Source organism: Daphnia pulex, chromosome 10 (assembly GCF_021134715.1).
Source record: "Daphnia pulex isolate KAP4 chromosome 10, ASM2113471v1".
Taxonomy (NCBI): Eukaryota; Metazoa; Arthropoda; class Branchiopoda; order Diplostraca; family Daphniidae; genus Daphnia; species Daphnia pulex.
The window spans coordinates 9,371,867-9,395,522 of record NC_060026.1 but is presented as its reverse complement, the minus strand read 5'-3'; the positions used below and the strand labels follow the sequence as shown (position 1 = coordinate 9,395,522).

The window sequence follows — 23,656 nt, the reverse complement described above, 5'->3', positions numbered from 1 at the left end:
CCATCGAATTGATTAGACTGAAGTACAGAAAAATTTTTAAACATTTAGAACTGATTCTTATTTTCACAAGAATCTTTTCCCTTGGATATTGCAGGGGAAACGATTCTTATAAGACCCTGCATATAATGCATATTCATCTCATTCTTTTGCTTCAAAAATAACTCCTTTGTCGAACAGCGCTTTTGAATTTGTTCACGTTCAAATCTGGAATGCTATACTTATTACGACGCTCTCCTTTCGGTAATTTAAAAAATTGCACCGTGTGAAAATCGCAGTTAGCAATTCTTACTTCCGCCGCATTTTCCACCGACCGATCAACGGTTCTTGTACACTTATTCAACATCATTATGGTTACATTGCTTGACTAGATATAAGCTTTAAGGCAACAATTTTACAAGGTTTTACTTAAATATGTAATGCGATTTTGAGTTAACCCAGATTCCGGTATTCTGATCATAGAACCGAAGCAATCTGTATGATTATTATTAATCTTAGATTTCTGTAACATGCCGTTTGTATTTACCCCGTAGGACAGCAGCGTTCCGTCGGCCATCAGTCCTGATTCTTCTTATGGATATTTTTATCTTGACTTTTTGTTATTTCTGGCACAGCTGAGATATTGGTAAATTTTGAACAGGTTTTGAAATGACTAGCAGCTCTTTCTTCGTGAATTGAATGTTTTCCAACGCTGCTATCAGACTTTTCCCTCTGGTTGAGTCATTTTGAAAAAATCTATAGTGGCAGTTATGAAAGAAAAAAGAATGTTTATATTATTATTTGGTAGTCCTGCATTGAAACTTGTTCTACTAGAATACGTTGCTACGACGACCCTTCTATAGTAATATCTGCAAAATTAAAAAAAAAGACAACAAAATCCAGCCATAAATGAAAATAAAAAAAAAAATAAATAAGAAATAGCCAAGAAATATATATATTTAAAAATATATGCTGGAAGCCTCTAAACCGGTTCAAGTAAACCATGTCGGACTCCGTTGGTTATTAACTGGACTTGCCGACATTGGCAGAACTCGCTAAAATTCCTTGTGGGTGATTACAATGCAAAGTATTGCATTAACCACATAGTTCTTCATAGATGATGTAGCGAATGGGAGAATGTCCCAACTTCATCACAGGAACTGACGACGCCAAGCTAAAGTTGATACCTAAAACGTATGAATTATTTACTAACTAATTGAAGCAAGGCCACTCTAGCATTAAACGACAGACAGTTTAACTCACCGAAACATACTGGTAATCGCCCAGTTGCATACTTTAGTAATTAGTCTGTTAGACAAACTAGCTATATGCTTGCGGTAACAAAATAAAAATGTCTTTTTTGTCTTTCCTTGTGAAAAAAAAAATTTCTTGGCGGATTCTACAACAGGATATACACCGAGTAGCTTTTTTGATAGACAAGTGCCACTCTCCGGCTGTGGAATATTGCGCTTTTCGGGAAAATAAAAATAGACCGTGCGAGGGAAATAAGGTTGAATCCTTTTATTCCATTACTATTGTTAGTAGGCGATTCGTGCAGAATCTATGGCCATCGTAGTCGTCCAGCACATTACAAAAGAAACGCGGTCACCATGTGACAGCTAGTCGCTCGGTATGAGTCGCTTTTCACAAGTACATAACGGTGACAATATAAAATCCAAGTGTGGGAAAAAGTTTCCTCAACAGCATTAGATTCACAATGACTCGGTGAGCTTGCATAGTTTTTTTCTTTTGTGAGAGTTGCTTTCTAAACCTGGATCTGGAAACATTAAACACCCATCATTTTTTGTTTATAGGATACAGCAAAGGCTTAAAAAAATACCCGAACATCTGCACACGATGTCGAAATCTTTCAGGGCGGAAGAACCAACAGCTGTTCAAAATGAACGATAAAATTGAATCTACTTTCTATTTAGAGAGCCTTTGCTGCTATTATTTTAGTCATTTTAACTCAAGTTTAAATTCACTAATTTTAATGGCGTCGTACAGTTTAGTATAATGTTGCCCAAAGAATTAGCGCAGTAGTCTGGAGTCGTCTGGAGCAAGACGACTTAGGACACGTCCCAATGGATTCAAAGAGTTTCATATTTCCCAATTTTATACAGTAGAACTAGATTCGAGGTCTCATTGTTAACGAAGTGGGTCAGTAGGGTCAAATCTCGAGACTAAACGTCCAGTCGACCCAATGAACTAATCTTGATTTTATTTTGCATCCCATGTGATTCGGATAAATCGCACAGACGACACACAAAAATGGCAACAGAAAGAGAAAAGCGGATACGAGTGGGCTAATGAGGCGATTCTCATATTAAAAAAAAAAAAAAAAAAAAAAACTGTCTTGGATCCCTATTGGTTGTGGAATTGACCTAAGGTCGATCCGAGTTCAGTTTCAAATAAAAGGCAGTCACACTGCTTCATTCTACATCACAAACTCATCTATCACATCCAGCTTCAACAGCTTCCTATTACTCTCCGATCTCTCAAACTCTCCAACATTCAAAGTAAGGTCTAATTGAATTGTAATTTAATTTCTAAAAGAAGACTTTGAATTGCTGCATTTCAAATTCTAGATCGTATGCATATTATTACCAGTAAAAATGATATAGTCAATATAAAGACATGAATTATAACGACGGCTAATTTTCTCTGTTTTTCATTCAATAATAGAATGGAATTTATTTTGACCACTGTTCTCAGCTTGGTTTTGGCAATTTCAATGACACATGGAGCGGCAATTGCAGCCATAGGCTCTCCTACCGCAGTCGCCGCCTCATCTGGTCGGAATATGATTACGACAACTGCCGGAGTAACGAATAGCAGAACCGGCAGACAGCAACAACAAGAGGAGCCACTTATGACAGTAAACGTTCTCGAAAGTAATAACGAGCCCATTTTCCGTACACAACCCGGCTTCCCAGCTGTCTTCCACCCTGGCAACGATTACCAACTCAAAACTTCGGGAAATTTCGCTATTGTCGACACCGGAGTCGTATTCTGGGGCATTGCTGGAATTCTAGGACTCGCCGTGGCCGTTTGGATCGTCTCCTTGTTTTCCGGACTGGGATTCTTCAAAACCATCCTTACTGGATTCCATTCTGTCAAGGGGCGCGCCGATGAAATGGGCTTTAAAATGGACAGTCAAAAGCTCAACATGGTGGCTAATCAAGTTTACAAGGCCATCGAATCGTATCGTGCTAAAAATCAATAATAATTCCTTGCTATGCCGAGTCATTTTGTAACTTAATGAAAATAATTTTAATATTACAATTTCTTTTTCCTTCAAATATTGATACTTTGTTTTGTTTTTTGTTTTTTTTCACGTCTTATCAAAAACTGTGCCATTGCCAATGGCTTTAGCACTTCTAATTAATGAAGAATTGATCTTGATTTAATCAGCGCGAATATAATGATCGCTTTGAAGAAAACCGGTATTATGAGATCATGCTCATGAAAATACTCTAATCGAAAAATAATTCGATTCATGAACAAAAACTTACTGCTGGAAGGGGAGGAGTAGAAAACGGGGAAGCAGTACAATGTTATGTTTTTTGCGCTTGTCTTATTCAATAGCCTACATTTGAAAACTCTAATTACAAGAGCGCTTCAAATTTGAAATTAATATATATCGTGCACAAAATCCCCTTCAGCCATCACAATCAATCAACTGTATAAAAAAAGGGTCATATGGCAGATATCTACTGTTATAATTTTTATTTCGGTCAAAGTTTACATATTTTTGCTAGAAAAAACTCTGCTAACACCTTACGAAAATCTGCACTTTCATAAATTCTTACAAATCTTTTAAAATCAAGAAAAAGTTGAAAAAATGTTGATCGCGGATGACAGGATTCGAACCTGTGCTCCAAGATGGAAACTGATTTCGAGTCAGTCGCCTTAACCACTCGGCCACATCCGCATACACTTCATACCCCCTGTAAACAACATATCAGGAAGCTACGAAGCGATCGAGAATTTTAACATTTTTTGCATGTAATCACAATGTTGTTTTATTTTGCAAGTATTCAGATTGCCAGCGTGCATTTGTAGTCAAACAAGAATTGAAAATAAAGCCATGTTAAGGATATCAAAATGTACAGAAAATATCAAGGTACCGGGAAACGGCGTGTGTCTGGCCAGTTTAAGGAGTGTTTCTGGTAAAACTTGCTTTCTTTTACCGTTAGTCACCCCACACTGCTGTCCAAAATACTCCTTTTGGTCTGTTTACATCCGGAGTGGATTTCTCTTTTCCTTGTTCCGTTTTCCCATGATTGGATTCTTCACTACCTAGTATTCCGACCTGAATGGTATACAAATTTACCCTTTAAGTAACTGGGTCATTTCTGGGTTTTAAAAAATTTGTTTTCAATCTTCAAGCGATTAGCCAGTCATTTTTCGTAGGGAAAGAATTCTTTAGCAGATTGTTACCTCTGAACGTTTTCTTTGGAAAAATATTACATAACTTGCAATAAATCTGATCTCGTCACGTAACAAAGATTTTTCTAAACCAAGAAAGCAGTTTAAACAGGTAGATGATAAAATAGAGCGAAACCCGGATAAAAACAGCTGTCACTGATCGGAAATGAAATAAAAATTTCATCGTGACTCGGCTTTTTTTTATTTTCAAGAACTAGCCCTTAGGCCATGGACCATGACGCATCCATAATACCTTCCATTGAAGTTTCTTAACCAACTACGTAAGCGACTTGAATTGGTTAATAGTATGAAACAAAGGAAAACCATCCGTATTAGGCCCTATTTAATTTTCACACTGAAATTATCATTAAATGAATAATTTTTCTTAACTAAAATATATTTAAAAAAAAATGTTTTCAACGAAGCGTGTAAGTTGGGCAAGGTTTTTCACACGTTGAAAAAGAAATTGCATCAGAAAAAAGGTTCAGTTTCCTCGTCGACGAAACCAGATGTTTCACGAGTGTTTTTTTTGTGTGTGCTGAAATCGACTTTTTGAATCTCAAGTTTTTTGTCGAACGCCACATGGACACACAGGGACGTTATACAAGTTTTGTGTGCGTACGTGCTTCAACTCAAGCCCAATAAATATAGGTTACCTCCTACTGTGTAATAGCCATCTACAAGTCTAATATCCCAAGTTCTGTTTTTAGAATATATACCGGTACCTGTTTCGCTGCTATGAAAGGGCTAGTTGACATCTAGAATGAGTTTATGAAGTATAACGATACCTTACGACCATACCACCTTATTCGATAATATGCCAACTATAGTATACTACCCTAGTTGGCGTAGCCATCACTAAACTGAATAATAAAGAGCAACAATTTGGGCCAAGAAAGGCTTGAGTTGTATTTTTAGGAAACAAAGATGTCCAAAAGGAAACAATTCGTATAGAGGAGCAGGTATAATATAAAACACGCAAACTTGCCAACTTGATTTAATTCATCCATCAAGTGATGCCTGCGAGAGACATACCTGTGGCCCGCCTCTCTACACTATAGCTTATATTGCCTTTTGGGAATGCGCTACGGTGTATAGACGTGTCCCGTCAGCTAAACCCGAAACGTCACGCCCAAAATCTAAGCTATCTTTCAGTCAAAAGAGCAAGAAGAGACAAGAACGCATTCGAGCCCGTCTCAAACTTCCGCATTGAAACGGTCAAGCCTTTTAAGGTTTTTTCTGGTTGTATTTCTATTTGTAATTTTTTCCCCAATAGACAGAGCCGGTTTTAGTTGTAATGCTATAGTCTCCCTTTCCGTCTTTTTCAAAGGACCGCCCATTTTGGAGGCGCATTTGGACTAGAAAAGCAGGTCAGCGTCGTCGTATCCATGGCTGTGTAGATTGGGAAAAGCGAAAATTTAAAAAGCGTGATTCAGACGAAGAGGAAAATCATTTCGATCCAGAGAATCACAGAGTTGGGACGTGTGTGCCGCTTGGGTGGGGTTTGGAAGAAGAAAAAAGTTACCCCGCATTCTTCATTAATATTTATACCAAGTGCCGTTGCACACGATTTCGTTGCACAAAAGGATTTGGCGACATGTCTTAAAGTGGCTCCTTACTTTGGTTGTTAAAAGTGAATCAAACGAAAAACTCGTGTGTCGTTATTTACCATTGGATATACTACGTTCATTTCTATTTCCTGACACGTGGACCTGGTCTGAATTCAAAGATCTCCATTGTCATGACGCACTCATCACTCAGGTAGACAAATTAATTCACAAATCTTGACGTGACACGAGACAGTTGAGTTATGTAACGTTTTTTTTTTTTCAAAATGCAGTTTCCGTACGTGCCTCGTCATATTGGCGTGCGTCATAGTCGTCGCTTCCCTCAAATCTCCGAAAAATTCGACATCGTCAGGCAGATGGAGTATCAAGAAGACCAACTGCAATCTGAAAAAGAGTTTGTCTTCATTCAAATCGTCGGTGAAGAATGATAGTTTAACGTTCTTCAACCGAGCTCTAAAGAAGACCAACCCGATTAGTGCGCTCCGGAAGCGATTGGGAACGGCCAGCAAACTGTACAACCCGTCGGATCCGCTTCACGCCTACCCCAATCAATGGGATTTAATAGTGCACGGAATCTTCCAGAAACTGTCCCGATTCGAAGTGAACAATGCAGATACCATCCGGACGTTGATCCGAGTCGTCAGGGTAGTTACCATCATCGGTTTAGTCCTTGGAATAATCGGAATTGTCGTCGGAGTGGCCGTTCCATTAGGCACCGCTGCGCTTGCGATTGGTCGCAGAGAAGATGTTGGAGAGGACAAAACCGATGTGGTCGACTGGAATTATGTCGATCAAATTTCCCAAAGCGTCATCTACGCCATTGAAAACGGCATGCTCAAATACGAAATGTGACACGGTTTCCCCATCTAGCCAAGAAGAATACGGTAGTTTTGACTTTTAATAGTGAAATGCTCAGGTTGCCAAGTGCCACACCTACGACGACCATATTGTTGAAACAAGACGAAGTAAGCAGATTCTCATCCATCATTTAGAATTTAATAAAATAGAAAAGGAATTAAAAAAATTAAAAAAAAAAACGGTCGATCGCCACACACAAAAGTCGAGTCTTGATAGTTCGTGCTTTTATCGTTCAATCCATCCGGGTTGATTAATAACACTGGCTAAGAAATAGTCAAAAGTAGATTTCACGAGTTTGAGTCGGGTTCTCTGGTCGTCGACAAAACTCACCAACTAACAGGAAGCCGATCGACTATCACACGAGTTCAAGGCCTTGATGGCGCCATACACACAAGAACACACGTGTGTGGACGTACCACATATCTCCAGGTCACGCAGAACAACACACATTCGTCACGCTCATAACCTCTTTATTATTTATAAAAACTTAGTCTGTTGTTCATTCCCCCTTTCAAATTGTTCTTTCATGAATTATTTATTTTTTGTTGTTACCTTGTTAATTTTTTATTAATTTATTATCATGAAAGAAAAGAATAAATGCCATCAACAATCTGTTTATTACCAAACGAAAAAAAAGTTCCACATAAAAACTAAAAAAAGAAAATAATTTTTGCAAAATGTACGTTGACGAAAAAGTGCGCACATTACCTTCTGTCGAATGCCCATTGGAAACGTGAGTGACTGGTTTTTGTTGGCAAGAGGCGAACCTTTGGGCGATCTGCGGTTGGAGTCCTTATCACACGTTGACTCGTCCAAAGTAGGTATTAACCTAACGGGCAAATTCTAGTCGAGTCCAGTGACCGAGACAATGCACCCTTTAAGGGGGATGGATCCCGCCACTCCCTAGACAGCGCCTGGAAATGCTACGCCACACTAGTCGCCGCTTTACTACGCCGTTGGTTTTTAAATTGGGTTGGGAGCTAAAAGAAAATGGAAGAACCCTACAGTCGTTATCGACGTGCAGTCTAGCTACTTACCGGAGAACAAGTCGCTCGTTTGTATCATCACAATAAGCATCATGCAATATCTACATCGCGTGAGAACCCTCCTCCTCCTCGGTAGACACCACCAAACTTTTTTTTTTCTTTTTCTTTTCCAGGCATTTTATGTCGTTCGGTTGTTGCTGCAAATTTCTTGTGTGCCAGGGAATTCCCACCTCCCCCTAGCGAAGCTACACACCACCACCAGGGTCGACCAATGAGATTCAGTGTTCACGCGGCGGCTACCCATCCGGTTAATGAGGACAGCCGGGGCCCATTTTTGGGGTCTGTTTTCGTTCCATTCAGCGCCGCGAAAAATGAAGGGAGTAAAAACTGGCGGCACCGCACGAATCTGCAAGGCACTTTCTCGGCAATAAGAAACACCTGAAAATGAATTCTTTTGTTGTTGGTTGCTTTGTTTTGTATAATAAAAGAAGAGAAAGAAAAAAAAAAAATAGCCGCCGCAACGGAGAAGAGATGTCCTCCTGCCCCGGATCCGCTTCCTCGCACCACCACCAGTCCCGCTCCTCATCTCCGAAGGAAGAAAACACCCTGTCCCTGAAATGGCGGGAGCACGGCCAGCAGCTTCAGCCAACAGGTAGGAGACGCCAAACTGCTCAAATCGAGTTGAATGTCTCGCACAAAGGCTAAAGGAAAGAGAATTCGGGCGGCTTTACGGACAGCTTTCAGCTGGCGGGAAAACAAGTCAGGACACGCGGCTGCAGCTGAACTCGGCTCTGCCACCGGCTTCACATCTCGGCCACAACGGCAATCATCAGCACAGCTAACACAGCAAGCTCAGGAAACCACCCCCGGGCAGCTCGCCTGTGGCAGTGAAACAGATGGTTCACATTGGGTCACACAACACACAAAGACGTCGTTTCTTTGGCATGGACTTAAATTAACTTGATTTTCTTTAAATGTTAGCACATACAATATAGATACCACGTTACGACACACACAGTGACAGAGAGTGGGAGGTACAAGAAACATTAGGTCCGTTATCGCATGAAGTGGATGAAATCTGTGTGTATTGGCTGGAGAGAACCAGATTCCTGTTTCGAATTATTGGCCGCCTTTCGCTTTTTTCCAAAGTATTACTGAATTGCTTTGACTTCTATCATTTGGACACAAGAAAAAACCAAACCATGTTATCAATCAAGAAAGAACTTATATAAAAAAAAAAGGATATCAATCTAAATGAGAAGGCAAAATACTACTACACACTAGACGAAAAGCAATGGAATTTCTTTAATGTTTCATCTCTTATTTTTTGTTTGTTTAGCCGAAGTTCGCTTGTATTGTTAAGGGTTGTCAGTGAAAATCTGATTGAATAGTGATTAAAAACGTCACGCCTTGAATGAGGGGGCTTATACCTCTCGATTAACGGACGAAACCGCGCCATTTTCGTGTCGCTTCGTGTGTGCAGCCTCCACCAGAAAAAACAAAAGGAAAAAAAAAATCACCACAGCCCCCCTTTTCAAGTCCCATACACGGCGCACGATTCCTTTTAAAAACTTCAATCCCTGTACAAACAAGCTTCGTGTTAGAAGGTCAATTACCAACATCAATCTTACAGGAACATCCTACTTTGAACCAGATCGTGAACGCGAGCGAGATCGCGAGCGTGATGCAGAGCGTCTGTGGTCGTTATCGTCGTCGTGCTCACGATCGCGACTACGACGATCATCATGTCCGTTGTCTTCTTCATCGTGATTTCTTCGGTCTACCTCAGCTGCGGGCTCTTCTTTCACGACCGGAGATCTGTTTCCACCTTCCTCTCTTGGGCTCTTGCTGCGAGAGCGGCTTCGATCACGACTCCGATCACGGCTTCGCTCGCGACTGTCGCTGCGACTGCGAGACCTAATAGCAAAAAGGATGAAGAAACATTAATCAGTTGAACTAATAATAGCTATGAGGTAACAAAAGGATGGTACCTGGATTTGCTCTTCTTCTTGCTTCGACGATCATCGTCACGGCGACTACCTCGTTTGTCATCACGGTCTCGGCTGCGACTGCGTGAACGAGATCGAGATCTGGATCGGCGGTCACGTGAACGACTACGAGAACGAGACCTGGTTGGTTAAGGTTACACAAAGCATAGTCACTTCCTCCAGCGTACAGTGGCATCATTTTTTAAAACAGCCAATAAAATAAACACTTCACTGACAAAATGTTCTAAAGCTAGTTACATCCAAGTATTCTACACCTTGGCAATCAATAGGTACTAACAAATAGTCTACACCACTCAGAACGACAGAATGTAACAACAATGTAGAATGAATGAGCTCACCTTCTCCTTCTTGAACTACGTCCACTGCGTCTAGGTGGGTCATCAGGACGTCCATAACGAGCCAACTGAACTCTTAGTTCCCGTCCATCCATCATCCTACCATCCATAGCATGCATGGCATCTTCTCCATCACGTCTGTCATAAAACCTAAATGACACAAATGTTTAAAATACATGACCAAACAATGAAAACAGGAAGGACGCCATACCTGACAAAAGCGAAACCACGACTTTCTCTAGAAAAGCGATCCTTGGGGATGTAAACATCTCCTACATCTCCATATTTTTCGAATACTCGACGCAAATCTTCGCATGTAGTACGATAAGTGAGGTTGTCAACTTTCAAAGAGGTCATACCTTCGATACGAGGAGGGCCGCGACCACTCATTTTGGATTGTGACTTAATAAACGACTGGAAATCGACGTGTAGGCTGTGATAGAGCGTGCGCGACTCAAGTAAAACGACAGTTGCAAGCACGCGCGTAAAACTTTTTTTAAGAAAGCTTTGTCAAAATGGCTGACTCTTCAAGGATGCTACACTGTTGTCAGCTCGTGAAAAATAATTTTACTAGGTCGAGTGTATTCGTATGTCGCATTATTATGACAAATTTGACCACCATTAATTTTTTGGGGATATTTATTAGGAAAAAAAAATTTTATTTTTAAATAGTGGGAACTGGTACATTTCAAGAGTTAACGGCATATTCTGCTAAGTCTGTGGTCGTGTCGTGTCGCGTCTGTTTCCTTCAGTGCTTCAGAATCAGTACGTGCTTCCACATTTTTGTTTTAAAATTTTTATTGGATTTATTCATGTTAAAAAAACAAGTAATGGCAATTTCTTTGTTGGCCAATTCAATTGAAATTCCTGATAAAATACTGGAAATAAATTTGACAGAAAATGACATATTTTACAACGTTGCCATCACCCACAAGTGTAAGTACCGAACACTTGAATAAGGAAAAATAAAAAAAACAAAACAACAAACAGACAAAACGCAAGTAATGTGATAAATCTAGACGACTCTGCCCTAGCGATTGCCCTAGCGATTGCCAAAAAATGTGGCACGAAGGATGGTGGACAGCTGCTGCTACATACAAGGGGAAGGACATTGAATTTGGCGGAGGTTAGCGATCTGGGTGGAGAAAGACTCAGTGCAGTCTGTGCCGTGTCCCGTGTCGAGTTCGGAACGAAACGTGCTCCCGTCACTAAAAGGTAAGACTCGGTTGCCCTAGTGCCATCATTTTTTTGTCTTTCTCTTTCCATTCCGTTTCGTTTGTCGACTCAAAATATTTGTTGTGACTACCGCCTAAGAAAATTTTTGCCGACAACAATGGGCGTTGGTCGAAATTGTGAGCAATATTTTGGTTTTCAGCCGACCCAAAACGTGAGCTGAATATTGAATAGAGGGCCCGTTCAAAATTCTACGAGGAAACTGCGATCGACTGCAGAAATTACTGGAATTTCGACTGATGAAGTCATTGCATGAAATGTAAACGGTAGTGAACTTGTGACCTTCGCCCAACAAACAAAGGGATAAGTTGTCGTCAGTATATATCTCCCGCACAGCGGATATGGACAACGAGGCACTAGACGGAAACATTAGCGCTTCCCCAGCAAACTCCCGAAAATAGAAGTGATCTTCCCCCCCCCCCCCCCCCCTCACCCACATCCTTTTGGAGGCCGCCCTTTGCGTTGGCTTGGCACCCGGCCATGTAACATTTTTGTTTTCTCCAGCCGAATCGAGCGGATCTCCATTCCTTTCGACCTTAATGTTTCGACCGACATTCCTTCAACATTTATCGTCACTAAATAACAGTTTGCATTCCTTTCTAGCGACAATAAGTTTCTGTATGGCATTGACTTGTTTGTTGACATCGTTCTCTTATTTTTGGGGGCGGTTTGGCGGGGGGCGTGAATGTAGGTGAGCCTGACTACACACTCGAGGGGTCTTTGCGGTGCCGACACGCGAAACGAAATCACGACGACCTGCTCAGCTTTTTCCGTACAGTTGAAGCTCTGCAAATCGACGACAACGACGCGAAAACGATACACTCGCCCCTCTTGTGTCATCGAGACATTTTTGCTGCGACTCTTTCCTCAAAATGACTTCGACTGCTGCTGCTGCTGTCAGTAAAAAAGATACCCGATTTGCCCCAACTCCCGCCGGCAACCAACAGGTAAACAATCTGCCCGTGTAAACACTACAACCAAGATCTCGTGAAAATGCGTGCAGCCAAATACTGCGCATGGCTAAACGAACAAGCAGCTTGGTTCTTATTGCCTTTGCACGATTTCGTTGCTTTTTTATTATTGTGATATTTTTATTTGATGGTCCATCACGCTAAAGGAGGACGACTATCTCTATCTATAGTGGTTCCGTTTGGCTTCATTTCATTAATATCATTTGTAAATTATTATTATTATTTTTTTGTGTTGTTCATTTCTGTCAAATGTGACAGTTCTTTAGGCGAGAACGCAGCTTTGTCCTCCAACGACCTTCTCAGGTTGGCATTTCCGACAATTCAATTTTCTTTTTGTGTTCATTTTGTGTGCAAAACAGCTGCTGAATGACTAACATAGAAGTGTATTGCAAATCGTTGTTTTCAAGTTTTAATTGCGATATAACTTGATTTTATTACTAATGACAGAATGTGCCAACGGGAAATCATTTTCAGCAACGAGAGCGGAGTTTCATTCGTGATGGAAATCGCTCAGGTGGCGGCAGCTCATCAAATGCTTTCCCGAATTCCGTGGGAAGCAACAGTGGTAAAACACGCGGTGGCTCTTATCATAATGGGAACAATGGGCCAGCAGCACCGGCATCTGCAGCCGCCGGGAGGGGCAGCAAACCGAATATGGAAATCTATCGGCCTCCAAGTATGTCTCTATAACTTTTTTTTTTATGCACAATTTTGTTTGACCAGTTTCTAAAATTAAGCAACTTTTTCGCTTTCCAATCGTGGACTAAATGAAAGGCTGTTAATTGTTTAACTGCTGGTTTCGGCTGGTTTGGATTGTCCAAAAACCAAGCGTACCATTTATTCTTGGAAAGTCGGCCATTTCCTGGGGAATTGAGCTGAAAGATGCTCGAGGAAAATTCTCTCTGAAACCGCATTGATAGACATTGTGACTCTGGAAAAACTGCTTTTTTTTATTAGCAACAATATCTAAACAATAACAGTAAGAATGCAGTCGGCGAATAACGTAGAATATTATACAATGAAAAATGAAGGCAGAAGTCAAAATGATTTCACGTCGTCTTGGAATTCAGTCAAATATCTATGTCATCTTTATAGATTTTGAGAACTTTCAAAAATGGGAAATCTTGCCCTGATGCAAAATGAATTTTTATTGTAAATAGGAAAACGAAATGCGGGTACAGAGTTAGATTTAACAACGTGTTATTATTGAATGAAATGTTCTTTTGATTGGCCGGATGCGGGATGTAGCCAAACATGATTTGCTGAGCTAACCCTTACGTTGTTTTTATCTCAGCAATGAACGCTTCGGCATGTCTTTGGTTTGATTTAACATAGATATTTTCTAAAGTCGTTGTTTTTTATTATTACTATTATTTTTTATTGTTGAAAGGTATGCGGAGTGGTGAAGTTCCAGCTGGTGGACGGGGGCAATTCCCTCAGAACTCTACCGATCATCAGCCCCCACGTCTTACCAAAAGTCGAACTTCACTGGAACTCAATAATAATAGCACCAGGGCAGCTAATAATAAAGTAGCACAGCAGGGCGCTCCAGCTGCTACCGTTACTTCAATCACGATACAAAAGCAACCGGTTAACGAGGCGACCGCATCACCGGCGGGTCAGTTCGTCCTCCAAAGATCCAAAAGTAGTGGATCCCATCTTACTCTGCAACAGCAAAAAGTGCCCGTACCGACTCCAGCGTCAACTAATGCAACGCCCAAAGTCGGCAATTCGGAATTACCTGATGTCAGCTCATTTCCTGAGGCAGCTCAAATTCTACTCAGGAAAATCGCTGTCGGTAAGCAATTGAAACAATAAAAAATTATCAATATGAATAAGTTAAGAATTTTCTAATTTCTACAGATCCAGACGGAGCCAATAGCCGCTCTGTGATGGAGGCTGTCAAGACCTTATTCAATCGAGTGATTGAATCATCTCGTTATGCGTCTTCGATAGCTCGTTACTGCTCATACGTCATAGAGGTATATAATAAATTGGGTAAATTGCGTTAAGATTTTCAATGAAACCTTGTGAAATCGTAAATGTGCAGAAAGAAACTAAAGAGACTTTCCGCGAGAGCTTGCTTAATACGTGTCAAGAATCGTTCCAGGAACGTGACCGAATCTTGAGATCGGCAGGGGAATCATCCCAACGTTGGGTGGCCTTCATTAATTTCTTGAACGAAATGTATTTACAGGTAAATAATAACGATTCTTTTTCTGAAAGTAATTTTTTGTTAACGTCACGTAAAAAACTAATCCAATGTCAATAACGTTTTACAGCTGAAGCGACGCAATTTCAACTCTAAAATAAAAACTAGTTCAACGAGACCGTCTCCCGATTTGATTCTACTCTCTCTATTGGCCGAGAGCTGCTGTGCTACACTCAGACAGCCATCATCGCAATCTCTTCAAGAGGTACTGTATATTAGATTACACGCATGCCAGGAAACACGCCATCGCAATGGCCAAAGTTCTTTGATTAATCTCAGCTGTCTCTTGATGTAGCTGGAATGTTTGTTTTTCGTTCTGACTGGCATCGGTCGTGACGTCGAAACGGAGCTTCCTACTAAGATGTTTGCCATATGGAACGCCATTCGTGATGCGTTCCTCGAGATGAATGCATTGCCTGGAGCAGCTCAACGCACTTTGCTGCAGTTGGTGGAACTGAGAGCGGCTAAATGGCAACTACCTGCCACGGCAGTCACGTACTATTATCCATCCGTCTCGGGATCTGCCTATTGATGCGTTTTTATTTGCCATCACTGTGATTACCACACAAAAATAGATCCCATAATGTTTTTCTTTCCCTTTAATTACTTTTAATTGGATTTTGTCAACGTTTCTGTATGATCTAACTTTTCTCTTAGCAATAATGATATGTTCGTCTACTCGTCGTTTTGGTATGAGAATAAAAATCAAGTCATACTTATTTATAGATTCTTTTTGGATTGCGCAAAGACCGGCTAATATAAAGAGCCCTGCACTGGCCTGCACGTTATTATTCATAGTTTCGCCGCACTATTGTTTCTCAAGGAGTGTTTTAGTTTGATGTTTACTTTACCGAGGGTATCATATGTTTGGATCTTCTATGTAAATCGTGACATGTATGGGGTGCCGTTTTTTATGGGGTGCCGTTGTACCTTTTTACCAACAAAGAAATATTAAACAATAAATTAAACATTATAATAACTTAAATCAATCGTCATCTTATATTCTAACAGAAATCTAACATTCATTACACAATTCTAACATTCATTTAACATTCATTAAACACCAATAACGCCGAGGTAACACTCTTTTAATTCAAATAAAACATACAAAATGAAATGTAAAATTAATCAAACCATCTATCGATTAACATTAGAGAAAACAAACAATCTTTCGGGTAAGCTATTATTTAATGATGGCAAACCTAACATTAAATCAAACATCATTCGCAATCTAAAAGATAAATTAATTGCTATAAATTGATCAATCATGTAAACAAACAGTTTATTTTAATAACAATTTAAAGGAAATGGATATGGTTAACATTTTGAAAATGAATATTTAATTCTATTCCTTGAATCAATGAATAAACAAATGAAGTGTAGAGGTTAAGCTAAAAATTAGAAATAAAGAATCATTAAACTTGTAATGTAATTGAAGTTTGAAAAACAATTAAGGAATCAGCAAAGCGTTTATTTGTTGGGTAATAGACTCATTGGCTTTGTAGAATACTTCTCTGTCAGGCCACTAGAGGCATCATAAATAACAGAAGTCCGCAGAAGTACTCATACGCACGTAGTAGTCTACTCATATTAATATACGCAACCGTCCGCAACAAGCAAAATTTGTCCCGCTCATATATAGGGCGAATTAAAATAAACGTGGAAACTCAGCGAGAGGACTCCAACAACAACAAAAAAACGAACGAACTTGGCTCACAACATAGTTCCACAAAATTGTAGGAAAATGCATTCATGCATTTTTGCCGTGCCGATATCGAAAGCTATCACCGGAAATCTGGAGAAATTGTCCCATCACAGTTGCGCATATTGGTTGCATTTATTCGTTTTTATATCACGATTTCTGATACAAAATATATATTTGGGAACATGGATTAAAAATTTTTATTTGTTATCAGAAAATAATTTTCATATTAAAAGGAATGTGAACCAACACGCGCGAATCCCGGGACACGTTCCACCAGCGCATTTTCAAAAATAAAAAAAATTTGTTTGATGACTAACTTTTGAATTTGTTTGCTACTTTAAAAGTTGTCCCTGATCTCTGCGTGAAGCCAGTCAATTTCCCGATTCCTTATTTCTGGTACATGTATACGATCTGAAATAATTTTTCGTAAAAATGATGGGGGCGAATGGGGATGCTGATGGTAGATCGCCATTCTAGATATAACGTAATGGCATGAACTATAATGAAAATCAAGTACAGAAATTAAATTACAAAATTAGAAGTGCAACAGCATCATAATTGGTGTTTTGTGTTGCGTGATTCTGACCGCTAGATGACAAAGTTTAAAAAAGGGGCGGGGAGAAAAGAATGGAGGCAAAACCATTTGCCATATCCCATATGAGTTGTTAATGCTCCGGGGTTAGTATAGGCTACATTACTATAATATACACTAATTCTACTATACTATAAATAATATACACTAGTTCACTAATAACTATAATACATACTACCAATTATATCTGAATTTTTGTTTTATTTTTTAATTTGCCCGATTGAATGATAGATAATAGGTTTGATGCAGGTTTACGGAGCTATTATTTTACATTTGATTTTAAGGTTAGGTTTGATTGCAAGTTAGATTTCATAAATCTAATATCCCAGGTTTGACGCTATGTTACCCTTTGATGTTTGATTAGATCAGTGTTTTATATAATGTTGTTTGTTTAATTATAGATTGATGTTAAATGATAGGTTTGTTGTTAAAAAGGTACAACGGCACCCCATAGGGGTGCCGTCTTTGCTTTTATACGGCAAATCTATAACTTAAATGATTTCCAATATTAAACCTAACAATTAATACGTTTTTATCAAGAAATCAACGACGATATTTATATTAATTGATTAAACCTTAATAAATAGATGAAATAGTTATCAAACATGAATCAAACATTAATAAATCGATAAAATTCATATCAAACAAGAATCAAACCAATTTATGAATTTAATAAAAAATAAACAAGGAAAAAACCATTAACGTGTTTATGTGTATATTAAAAATAATTCTACCGATTCCATTTATAATTAAATTGTATAAAATTTACCCACCTAGCGGTTGATAAATGTTTCATTCCTCGCCCCCTTTATAGCCAGGGAACGGAAGTGCAGCGCTATTACATCTTGCAAGAAGTGGAGACGTTCTCGCCGGCCCCTATTCTAGCAAATGTAACGAAATGTACTACGAACGGGGATACTGGCACGTAGGCCTGATGTGCAAAATATGGCGCAATTCATTTCATTTCATCGTGTTATTTACGACAAGCGCAAGCGCTAAAATAATATTATGGCTACTTAACGCGCATCGTACTAAATTAAATTAATAGGTGCAACAAGAAAAAATTATTGCGGCGACTGGTTTGACGAGTAGCGCTCACCCTTCCATTATTTGGCGCTTATCGTGCGTCCGTCAGCTATTTCAGCGCTAAGCGTGCGGCCCGTTCGCGGTTTTAGCCGGTTCGCTCTGCAAGAAAAACAATCGAATAAAAATTTTGGGCAAGATCTATAGCGCTATCGAAGCGTGCATGGCACTATATTTACTATCAACTTGCGCGCGATGAATTCATCATCATACTATTTTCTAAACACGTATGCGCTGAAATAAATATTTGGCGCTAATACTTATAAAGCGCTTCTTTATAAATTCAATTAAAAGGCGCATTCTCGCAAATTAATTGCACAAATATTCTGCCTTTAAATTCCAGACTGCACCTTGTCGATGGTCAATCTGTCCCGGCTGATCAGCTCCTTTATGTCCGCATGCCCTTACTGCTCAACAACTTGAAGATGATACAACTTCAACACCAGAGTGAAGTGAGTAATGCTATCCAGCATCTGACCGGCAGTGTGCTCATGGAGATTGATTTGAAAATCGGGTGGGCACGTTTGGCAGCTGCCAATTTTCGCCAGACAAAACTGTAAATTCTTGGCTCATCACCGGCGAAGGGTTGCGAGTGGTGGTAGCTAAGTTTTTCAAATGTTTTGCCTCGGCAGCGGTGGCCAGCAGCGGCTACTCCAGCTAGGCCCCCGGTCAGTGTTGAAGGTGGACCATCTTCAATTTGTTGAGCAGCGAAGGGATGCGGCCATAAATATAGAAAGGCCGTCAATGCGGGCCATTGATCAGCCGGACCAGATCAGCCGACGACAGATCCTTTGGACTATACTGTGTGCGGGGGCCGTCAACAAGGGACAGTCCAGCCAATAACCCATAATTTAACGGCGAAATCGGGCGAAATACTGGCGCAATTTATTGCGGAAGAAAAGTTGCGAGAAGTGCGTCCCTTTTATTCAATTCAGCGCAATGAGCATTAATTAACGCTTGCTCGTTTCGTAAATCATATGATGATATTAATTGAATAAAAAATAGCGCACCGCCACATGCAAATCATTAGTGCCATGCGCGTTTATATAGCACTAGATCTAGCGCGAAATATTATTTTTCGCGCTAAATATTTATTTTTCAAGTTTTGCGCGTTTTAAAAATTATTCAATGAAATTAATTGCGCTAAATTTAGCGCTTTGGGCGCAAGTTAATCACAAGTTAACGTTGCTTGGTTAGATCGCGCTGGTTCAGGTTTATTTGAAGAAGATGAACTCCTAACGCAAGGAAGTCGGAATGATCATTCGTGGGGCCAACCATGATGAGACCTTCTGCATCGTCGAGGGATAGTTGGCTTTGCACTTGCCAGAATGGACAGAGCTCCAGGGGGGAGATTACAATTTGCATTGGGGAACCCACCAATGATTGCTTGACAGAAAAAAGCCATCACTGGGTAAACGGAGCAAGTTGCAGCCACGGACGACCACTAAATATCGGGAATGGCGCCGCTGGAGCCCTCCATCGAATCCACCAAACTTGTGCGGGTAGTTTTGTGCTGGCTACTCCACGTTTTTTTCTAGTCCAAGTAAAGTGAGATGGAAAACCTCCTTAAGGCCAGACTAGGTGTTCATGATAACGGGCACAAAGAAAATAAATAAGAAAATCAAATCAGAAAAACTAAAGAATCTCCAACAGGAAACTTAGCAAGCAGGGCACGATGGCAAGGAACTGTCATCCTTGATATATTCCCTCTGAAAAAAGTCAGAAGATACTGTGAAGAAGAAAAGTTCCTTGAATCTAACAAAAGGAGATATTGGATGTGAAATTTCTCCAGGAACCAGATCAACGTCCCAATTCAACAAGGAGATCAGCAAGACTTTAAAATCTTCCAAGAACAAATTATTTGAGCAAAACGAAAACACTGAAAACTACATTAAAAAACACGATAAGCGATAAGAAAAGGTTGTCCATCTATCAGAACAAGTAGACAGCTGCTCTTCAGGGGGAAGAAGAACCAGAGATTGGCGCGTCACTTTTCCAACGTGAGAAACGAATTTGATCTATTTCCTGTGGATTTTTCATTGTCAGAAGAGAGAAAATTAAAAATTAAGCCAGCTGAAACCAACGACACAATTATTGTTCTTAGCGTTGCGAATGCCACTTTCTTTAAAGCGGTAGCTGCTGAATAAAAAGTGAAGTACTTAAAACGGCGGTTTTATCCTTTCATTCTAATCCACATGGAAAACATATCCAGGTATTTTGTATTTGTTTGCTTGATCATGCTAACTAATAATTAAATTTTTTAACGGAATGATGACTCGGGCGTTTCTGCAAGAACCGATGAATTCTTCCTCAGTTGGTTTTTTAACGACGGAAGACTAAATTAAGGCTTAGTTCCATATATTGGATGTATGATTCCGACCACAAGCATTGCTTCTTGTTTTGAAATTCCACTTCTTAGAAAAGCTGAATTTAAAAAGACTTCTTTGGATAAATTAGTGTAGTGCCATCTTCAGATAATTTCCAAGACTGATGCACTGCTATATAAGACGGATGCGTTGTCCATCATGTCTTCGTGCATATTCATGGCCCTGCAGATGGACAATGACCCTCTTCGTGTACGGGCTTAGGAAAAAGATTCTTATGTATGATTTTCTTCTTTTCTCCAAAATATACTAGGTTTGTAGAGAAATAATTTCAAACATGGACCCTAAAATAATATTGACTTTTCATCTTATGAATAAGGATTTCACCCTTTTGTGGTGGCTGGCTACTAATCGTTTGGTCAGAGGTCAGACCTTTGGGTCTTCATGATAACGGAAACAAATTAGAAGATCAAATTAGAGGAATTAAAGAATCTCCACATAAATCAGCAAGCAGCACCATGGCAAGAAACTGTCATCCTTGACAGCCTCTGAAAGCAGTCAAGATCGAAGAAACTGGGAGAAGACAATTTTACTTGAACTCAACAAAGGAGACCGCTTCATTGGCCGTGGAATTCCTTGAGGAACAAGATCAATATCCCAGTTCAACAAGGAGATCAGCAACACTTAAAAATCTTACAGGAAAAACTAATTTGAATCAGACGAAGAAAATCTCTAAAATCCATGGCTATCGGAAAAAGTGGTCATCTGCTCTTCAGGAGTAAGAACCAGCCATTGCCCGAGCACTTCTCCAACGTAAACGATTCCAGGTATACTCGAGTCGTTTTTGTATTTAATTTGGTTATATTCACGAATATATTACCATCACAGGATGCAGATTTAATGCGTATCTATTGCCGTAATTCCCGACCGGGTTTATCCTTCTCCTGTAATTGGTTTCATTATTGGCAGAAGGGAATCGTTGTGGTTGTTTCCTTGAAGCGGTAGATGAACAGGTAAAAATACATATTACACATCACTTTTAAGTTTAATTCTCGACGACATTGAAAACGTATCAAGGTATACTTAGTCGTATTTGTTTCGTGTTTTGTTATCAATTTAACTAATATTTTTCATTTTCTAACATGATGTTGACTTGGGCGCTTTTTTCACTCCAATTTCCTGGGAGCTGCGATAAAAACCACTTTAGTAAGTAAGCAAATCACTGAACCATAAATTTAAAGTAGGAAAATTCTCAACCACAACCCATCACAACCAACCAGTTTTGATGGAGGTTTATAGAGATCCGGATACTTGCAATGAGATGCTTATCATTTTCGCTTCGTTACTTGGAGGCGTGACTGTCACGGAATTTTCACTTGTGGGCAGTGGACCAGGAACTTTTACTGCCAGAATCACCTATTCTTGGCCGAAAATTGCCTCCAACATCGAAGGAGTATTTTCTAAGAAAATCGCTGCCGGAATGCCATCTTGCCACCCTAAGATTGTGGCAATGAAAAATGGTTTAGCATCCACCCGGAATTCCATTGACAAAACTCCCCAGGGTTATGTGGAGCTGGCCATACCGATACCGGTGCAGACAAATGCCGACACCATCTTAATTTCGTGGAAAAAAAACAGAAGACGGAGTAGGTTTTTTTTAGTCGAATTAACTGCCTATCAAACCTCTCACACCGTCAAAAAGGAAGACAAAACAATACTATTTGAAGATATCTGTAGAATTGTATTGAATTTGTCTTGTGTTTTTTTGTTATTTTTTTTTTATAATAGGCAAAAATTTCTTGGATATCATATTTTTTGGGTTTTATTTAAAGTGGTTTTTACCGCAGCTCCATGTCAAAACAGGTAAATTTTGTGCCCGAGGGGTGGTTTAATTCCATTGGATTTGATTCCGATAAAAAAAATCGCACCGTGTTTTGAAATTTCGCTCTTTAGAAAAGCCTATTTAAAGAGGCTTCCTTGGACAAACTAATTGATTGCCATCTTCATGTAATCTCCAAAACTGATTCATTGCTATATACCACCGATGTGTTTTCCAAGAGGTCGTACTGAATATTCTTGGTTCTGCATATTGACAATTTATCTCTTCGTGTCCGGGCTGAGCGGCATATTTCATCGGCATACATAAAAACAACTCATCTCATTTCTTCTTCTTCTTTGTTGTTACAAAATGAAAGTTCAAGTGGCGGCCCATCTGTGAACACTCACCTTGTTAAATTACAAGAATGTGAAGAAGAATGTGACGAAAAGATCAGAGAGGCCAAATTTGCATTTCGATTCCAACGATTTAGGCAGTTGGGCTGCTTCTTTCTTCTTTTTCTCCCGCAGGTGAAGAAAACACTGACACGGATCCTAAGAACATCGAGTATTGGGCCCTTGTCGTTCACTTTCCCAGAGGCAAGAAAACGTATCTTTTTGAAGCTGGCAAGGGTGAAAATGGCCTTCTTCAAGCCAGCCGTGCAGAGGGTGTCGACTATGAAATCTTCGAGAAAGCCAAGTATTTCAGCACGATCGAGACTTGTCCCAGTGAACTGTTGACGAAAGCCAAACAAGTTTCAACAACCAAGCAATCCCCATCTACAACGTTTTTAAAAAGAACTGTCAAACGTGGCTGAGAGAATTTTTACATCTGATTTCTCCAAATTTGTTGCAAGCGCTATATAAGAAAATTCCCGCGACTCAAACATATTTAAGTTACCTCGCAGGATCGCTCGGGAGCTCTGGCGCTAACGCTGTTCCAGATCTAGTTTCTCAAGTAGTTTCTCCTACAGTGAACGACGAAGGTTGGAAAAAGGAGCAATAACAAAAATGAGTACATGTTGAAGAACCCTATCGCCTGCCATCTCCTGTCATTTTATTTTATTCTACAACATCAAGCATTTTTATAAAGAAACAATAACATATCCACATTGTCAGGAAATAGCCTGTTCCGTGCTTCCCTAATGAGATCTCCAGCACACGAAAAAAGTTCCTCAGAAGGAACAGATGTGGCTGGTACGCACAAATATTTAATTGCGATTGGAAAAAGAGGAAGAAGAACCCCTTCCCTTGTTTCATACTCCAGAACTTAAAAGGGTCCTCATTCCAATGTTGAAGAGGTGCTCTTTTATAGTCTGCCAAGACGATTAAGGCATTGGCACTACTGCTGTTCCCTTGTCCTTGCCTTGAATTTATTTCGTCGATAAAAGAGTTATGCGTAGAACCAATATCATCATCAGGTGTTAGAGATGGATTGATAGAAGTCGGTTGGACAGAATCGCTCGAGGACTGCCGAATGGAACCTAGTGGAATTTATTGTTTACGAATTTTGGGGGCGGTGCCGAAACAGACAATAATAGTGCCGAAACGGACAAAA

At 39.9% G+C, this 23,656-nt stretch overlaps 4 protein-coding genes and 1 non-coding gene across 10 annotated transcripts; 3 read left to right on the top strand and 2 right to left on the bottom strand.

Moving 5' to 3' along the window:
- The first annotated feature begins 2,330 nt into the window (after positions 1–2,330).
- On the top strand, positions 2,331–3,278 carry LOC124204367. Its single transcript, XM_046601417.1, has 2 exons — positions 2,331–2,495; positions 2,662–3,278. Exon 2 carries the CDS (start codon positions 2,663–2,665, stop codon positions 3,200–3,202), a length of 540 nt encoding a protein of 179 aa, XP_046457373.1. The 5' UTR covers positions 2,331–2,495; position 2,662; the 3' UTR covers positions 3,203–3,278.
- A 550-nt stretch (positions 3,279–3,828) lies between these two features.
- On the bottom strand, positions 3,829–3,910 carry Trnas-cga. The gene has a single exon. It is a non-coding gene; the product is annotated as a tRNA-Ser (tRNA).
- Positions 3,911–5,787: 1,877 nt separating this feature from the next.
- LOC124204029 lies at positions 5,788–7,445 on the top strand. Its single transcript, XM_046601012.1, has 2 exons — positions 5,788–6,168; positions 6,248–7,445. Exons 1-2 carry the CDS (start codon positions 6,149–6,151, stop codon positions 6,825–6,827), a joined length of 600 nt encoding a protein of 199 aa, XP_046456968.1. The 5' UTR covers positions 5,788–6,148; the 3' UTR covers positions 6,828–7,445.
- LOC124204028 (serine/arginine-rich splicing factor 2-like) lies at positions 7,432–10,707 on the bottom strand. Of its 5 annotated transcripts, none has more exons than XR_006878725.1 (6): positions 10,375–10,697; positions 10,167–10,313; positions 9,811–9,933; positions 9,464–9,736; positions 9,250–9,399; positions 7,432–8,698 (listed from the first exon to the last, which is right to left on the bottom strand). XR_006878725.1 is itself a non-coding variant. In XM_046601010.1 (5 exons), exons 1-5 carry the CDS (start codon positions 10,551–10,553, stop codon positions 9,393–9,395), a joined length of 744 nt encoding a protein of 247 aa, XP_046456966.1. In that variant the 5' UTR covers positions 10,554–10,707; the 3' UTR covers positions 8,885–9,392. The 5 variants fall into 5 exon arrangements, 2 of the variants coding, with proteins under 2 accessions (XP_046456966.1, XP_046456967.1); XR_006878723.1 differs by having other exon boundaries at positions 9,811–9,948; positions 10,375–10,696; XR_006878724.1 differs by lacking the exon at positions 7,432–8,698 and adding an exon at positions 8,885–8,990 and having other exon boundaries at positions 9,811–9,948; positions 10,375–10,696.
- Positions 10,708–11,227: 520 nt separating this feature from the next.
- On the top strand, positions 11,228–15,298 carry LOC124204162 (polyadenylate-binding protein-interacting protein 1-like). 2 transcript variants are annotated; one of them, XM_046601194.1, is made up of 9 exons: positions 11,228–11,378; positions 12,088–12,343; positions 12,626–12,670; positions 12,815–13,043; positions 13,758–14,165; positions 14,231–14,349; positions 14,418–14,564; positions 14,650–14,784; positions 14,875–15,298. In XM_046601194.1, the coding sequence occupies exons 2-9, from the start codon at positions 12,269–12,271 to the stop codon at positions 15,109–15,111; spliced, it is 1,395 nt and encodes a 464-aa protein (XP_046457150.1). In that variant the 5' UTR covers positions 11,228–11,378; positions 12,088–12,268; the 3' UTR covers positions 15,112–15,298. The 2 variants fall into 2 exon arrangements, with proteins under 2 accessions (XP_046457150.1, XP_046457151.1); XM_046601195.1 differs by lacking the exon at positions 12,626–12,670.
- The last annotated feature ends 8,358 nt before the right edge of the window (positions 15,299–23,656 follow it).

Coding starts and splice junctions, on each gene's coding strand:
- LOC124204367 (XM_046601417.1), top strand. CDS start 2,663: ATGGAATTTATTTTGACCACTGTTCTCAGCTTGGTTTTGGCAATTTCA.
- LOC124204029 (XM_046601012.1), top strand. CDS start 6,149: ATGACGCACTCATCACTCAG. Junction 6,169..6,247: donor ATGACGCACTCATCACTCAG/GTAGACAAATTA, acceptor TTCAAAATGCAG/TTTCCGTACGTGCCTCGTCA.
- LOC124204028 (XM_046601010.1), bottom strand. CDS start 10,553: ATGAGTGGTCGCGGCCCTCCTCGTATCGAAGGTATGACCTCTTTGAAA. Junction 10,314..10,374: donor CGTGGTTTCGCTTTTGTCAG/GTATGGCGTCCT, acceptor TGTGTCATTTAG/GTTTTATGACAGACGTGATG. Junction 9,737..9,810: donor AAGAAGAAGAGCAAATCCAG/GTACCATCCTTT, acceptor TTTTGCTATTAG/GTCTCGCAGTCGCAGCGACA.
- LOC124204162 (XM_046601194.1), top strand. CDS start 12,269: ATGACTTCGACTGCTGCTGCTGCTGTCAGTAAAAAAGATACCCGATTT. Junction 14,350..14,417: donor ACTGCTCATACGTCATAGAG/GTATATAATAAA, acceptor GTAAATGTGCAG/AAAGAAACTAAAGAGACTTT. Junction 14,785..14,874: donor CATCGCAATCTCTTCAAGAG/GTACTGTATATT, acceptor CTCTTGATGTAG/CTGGAATGTTTGTTTTTCGT.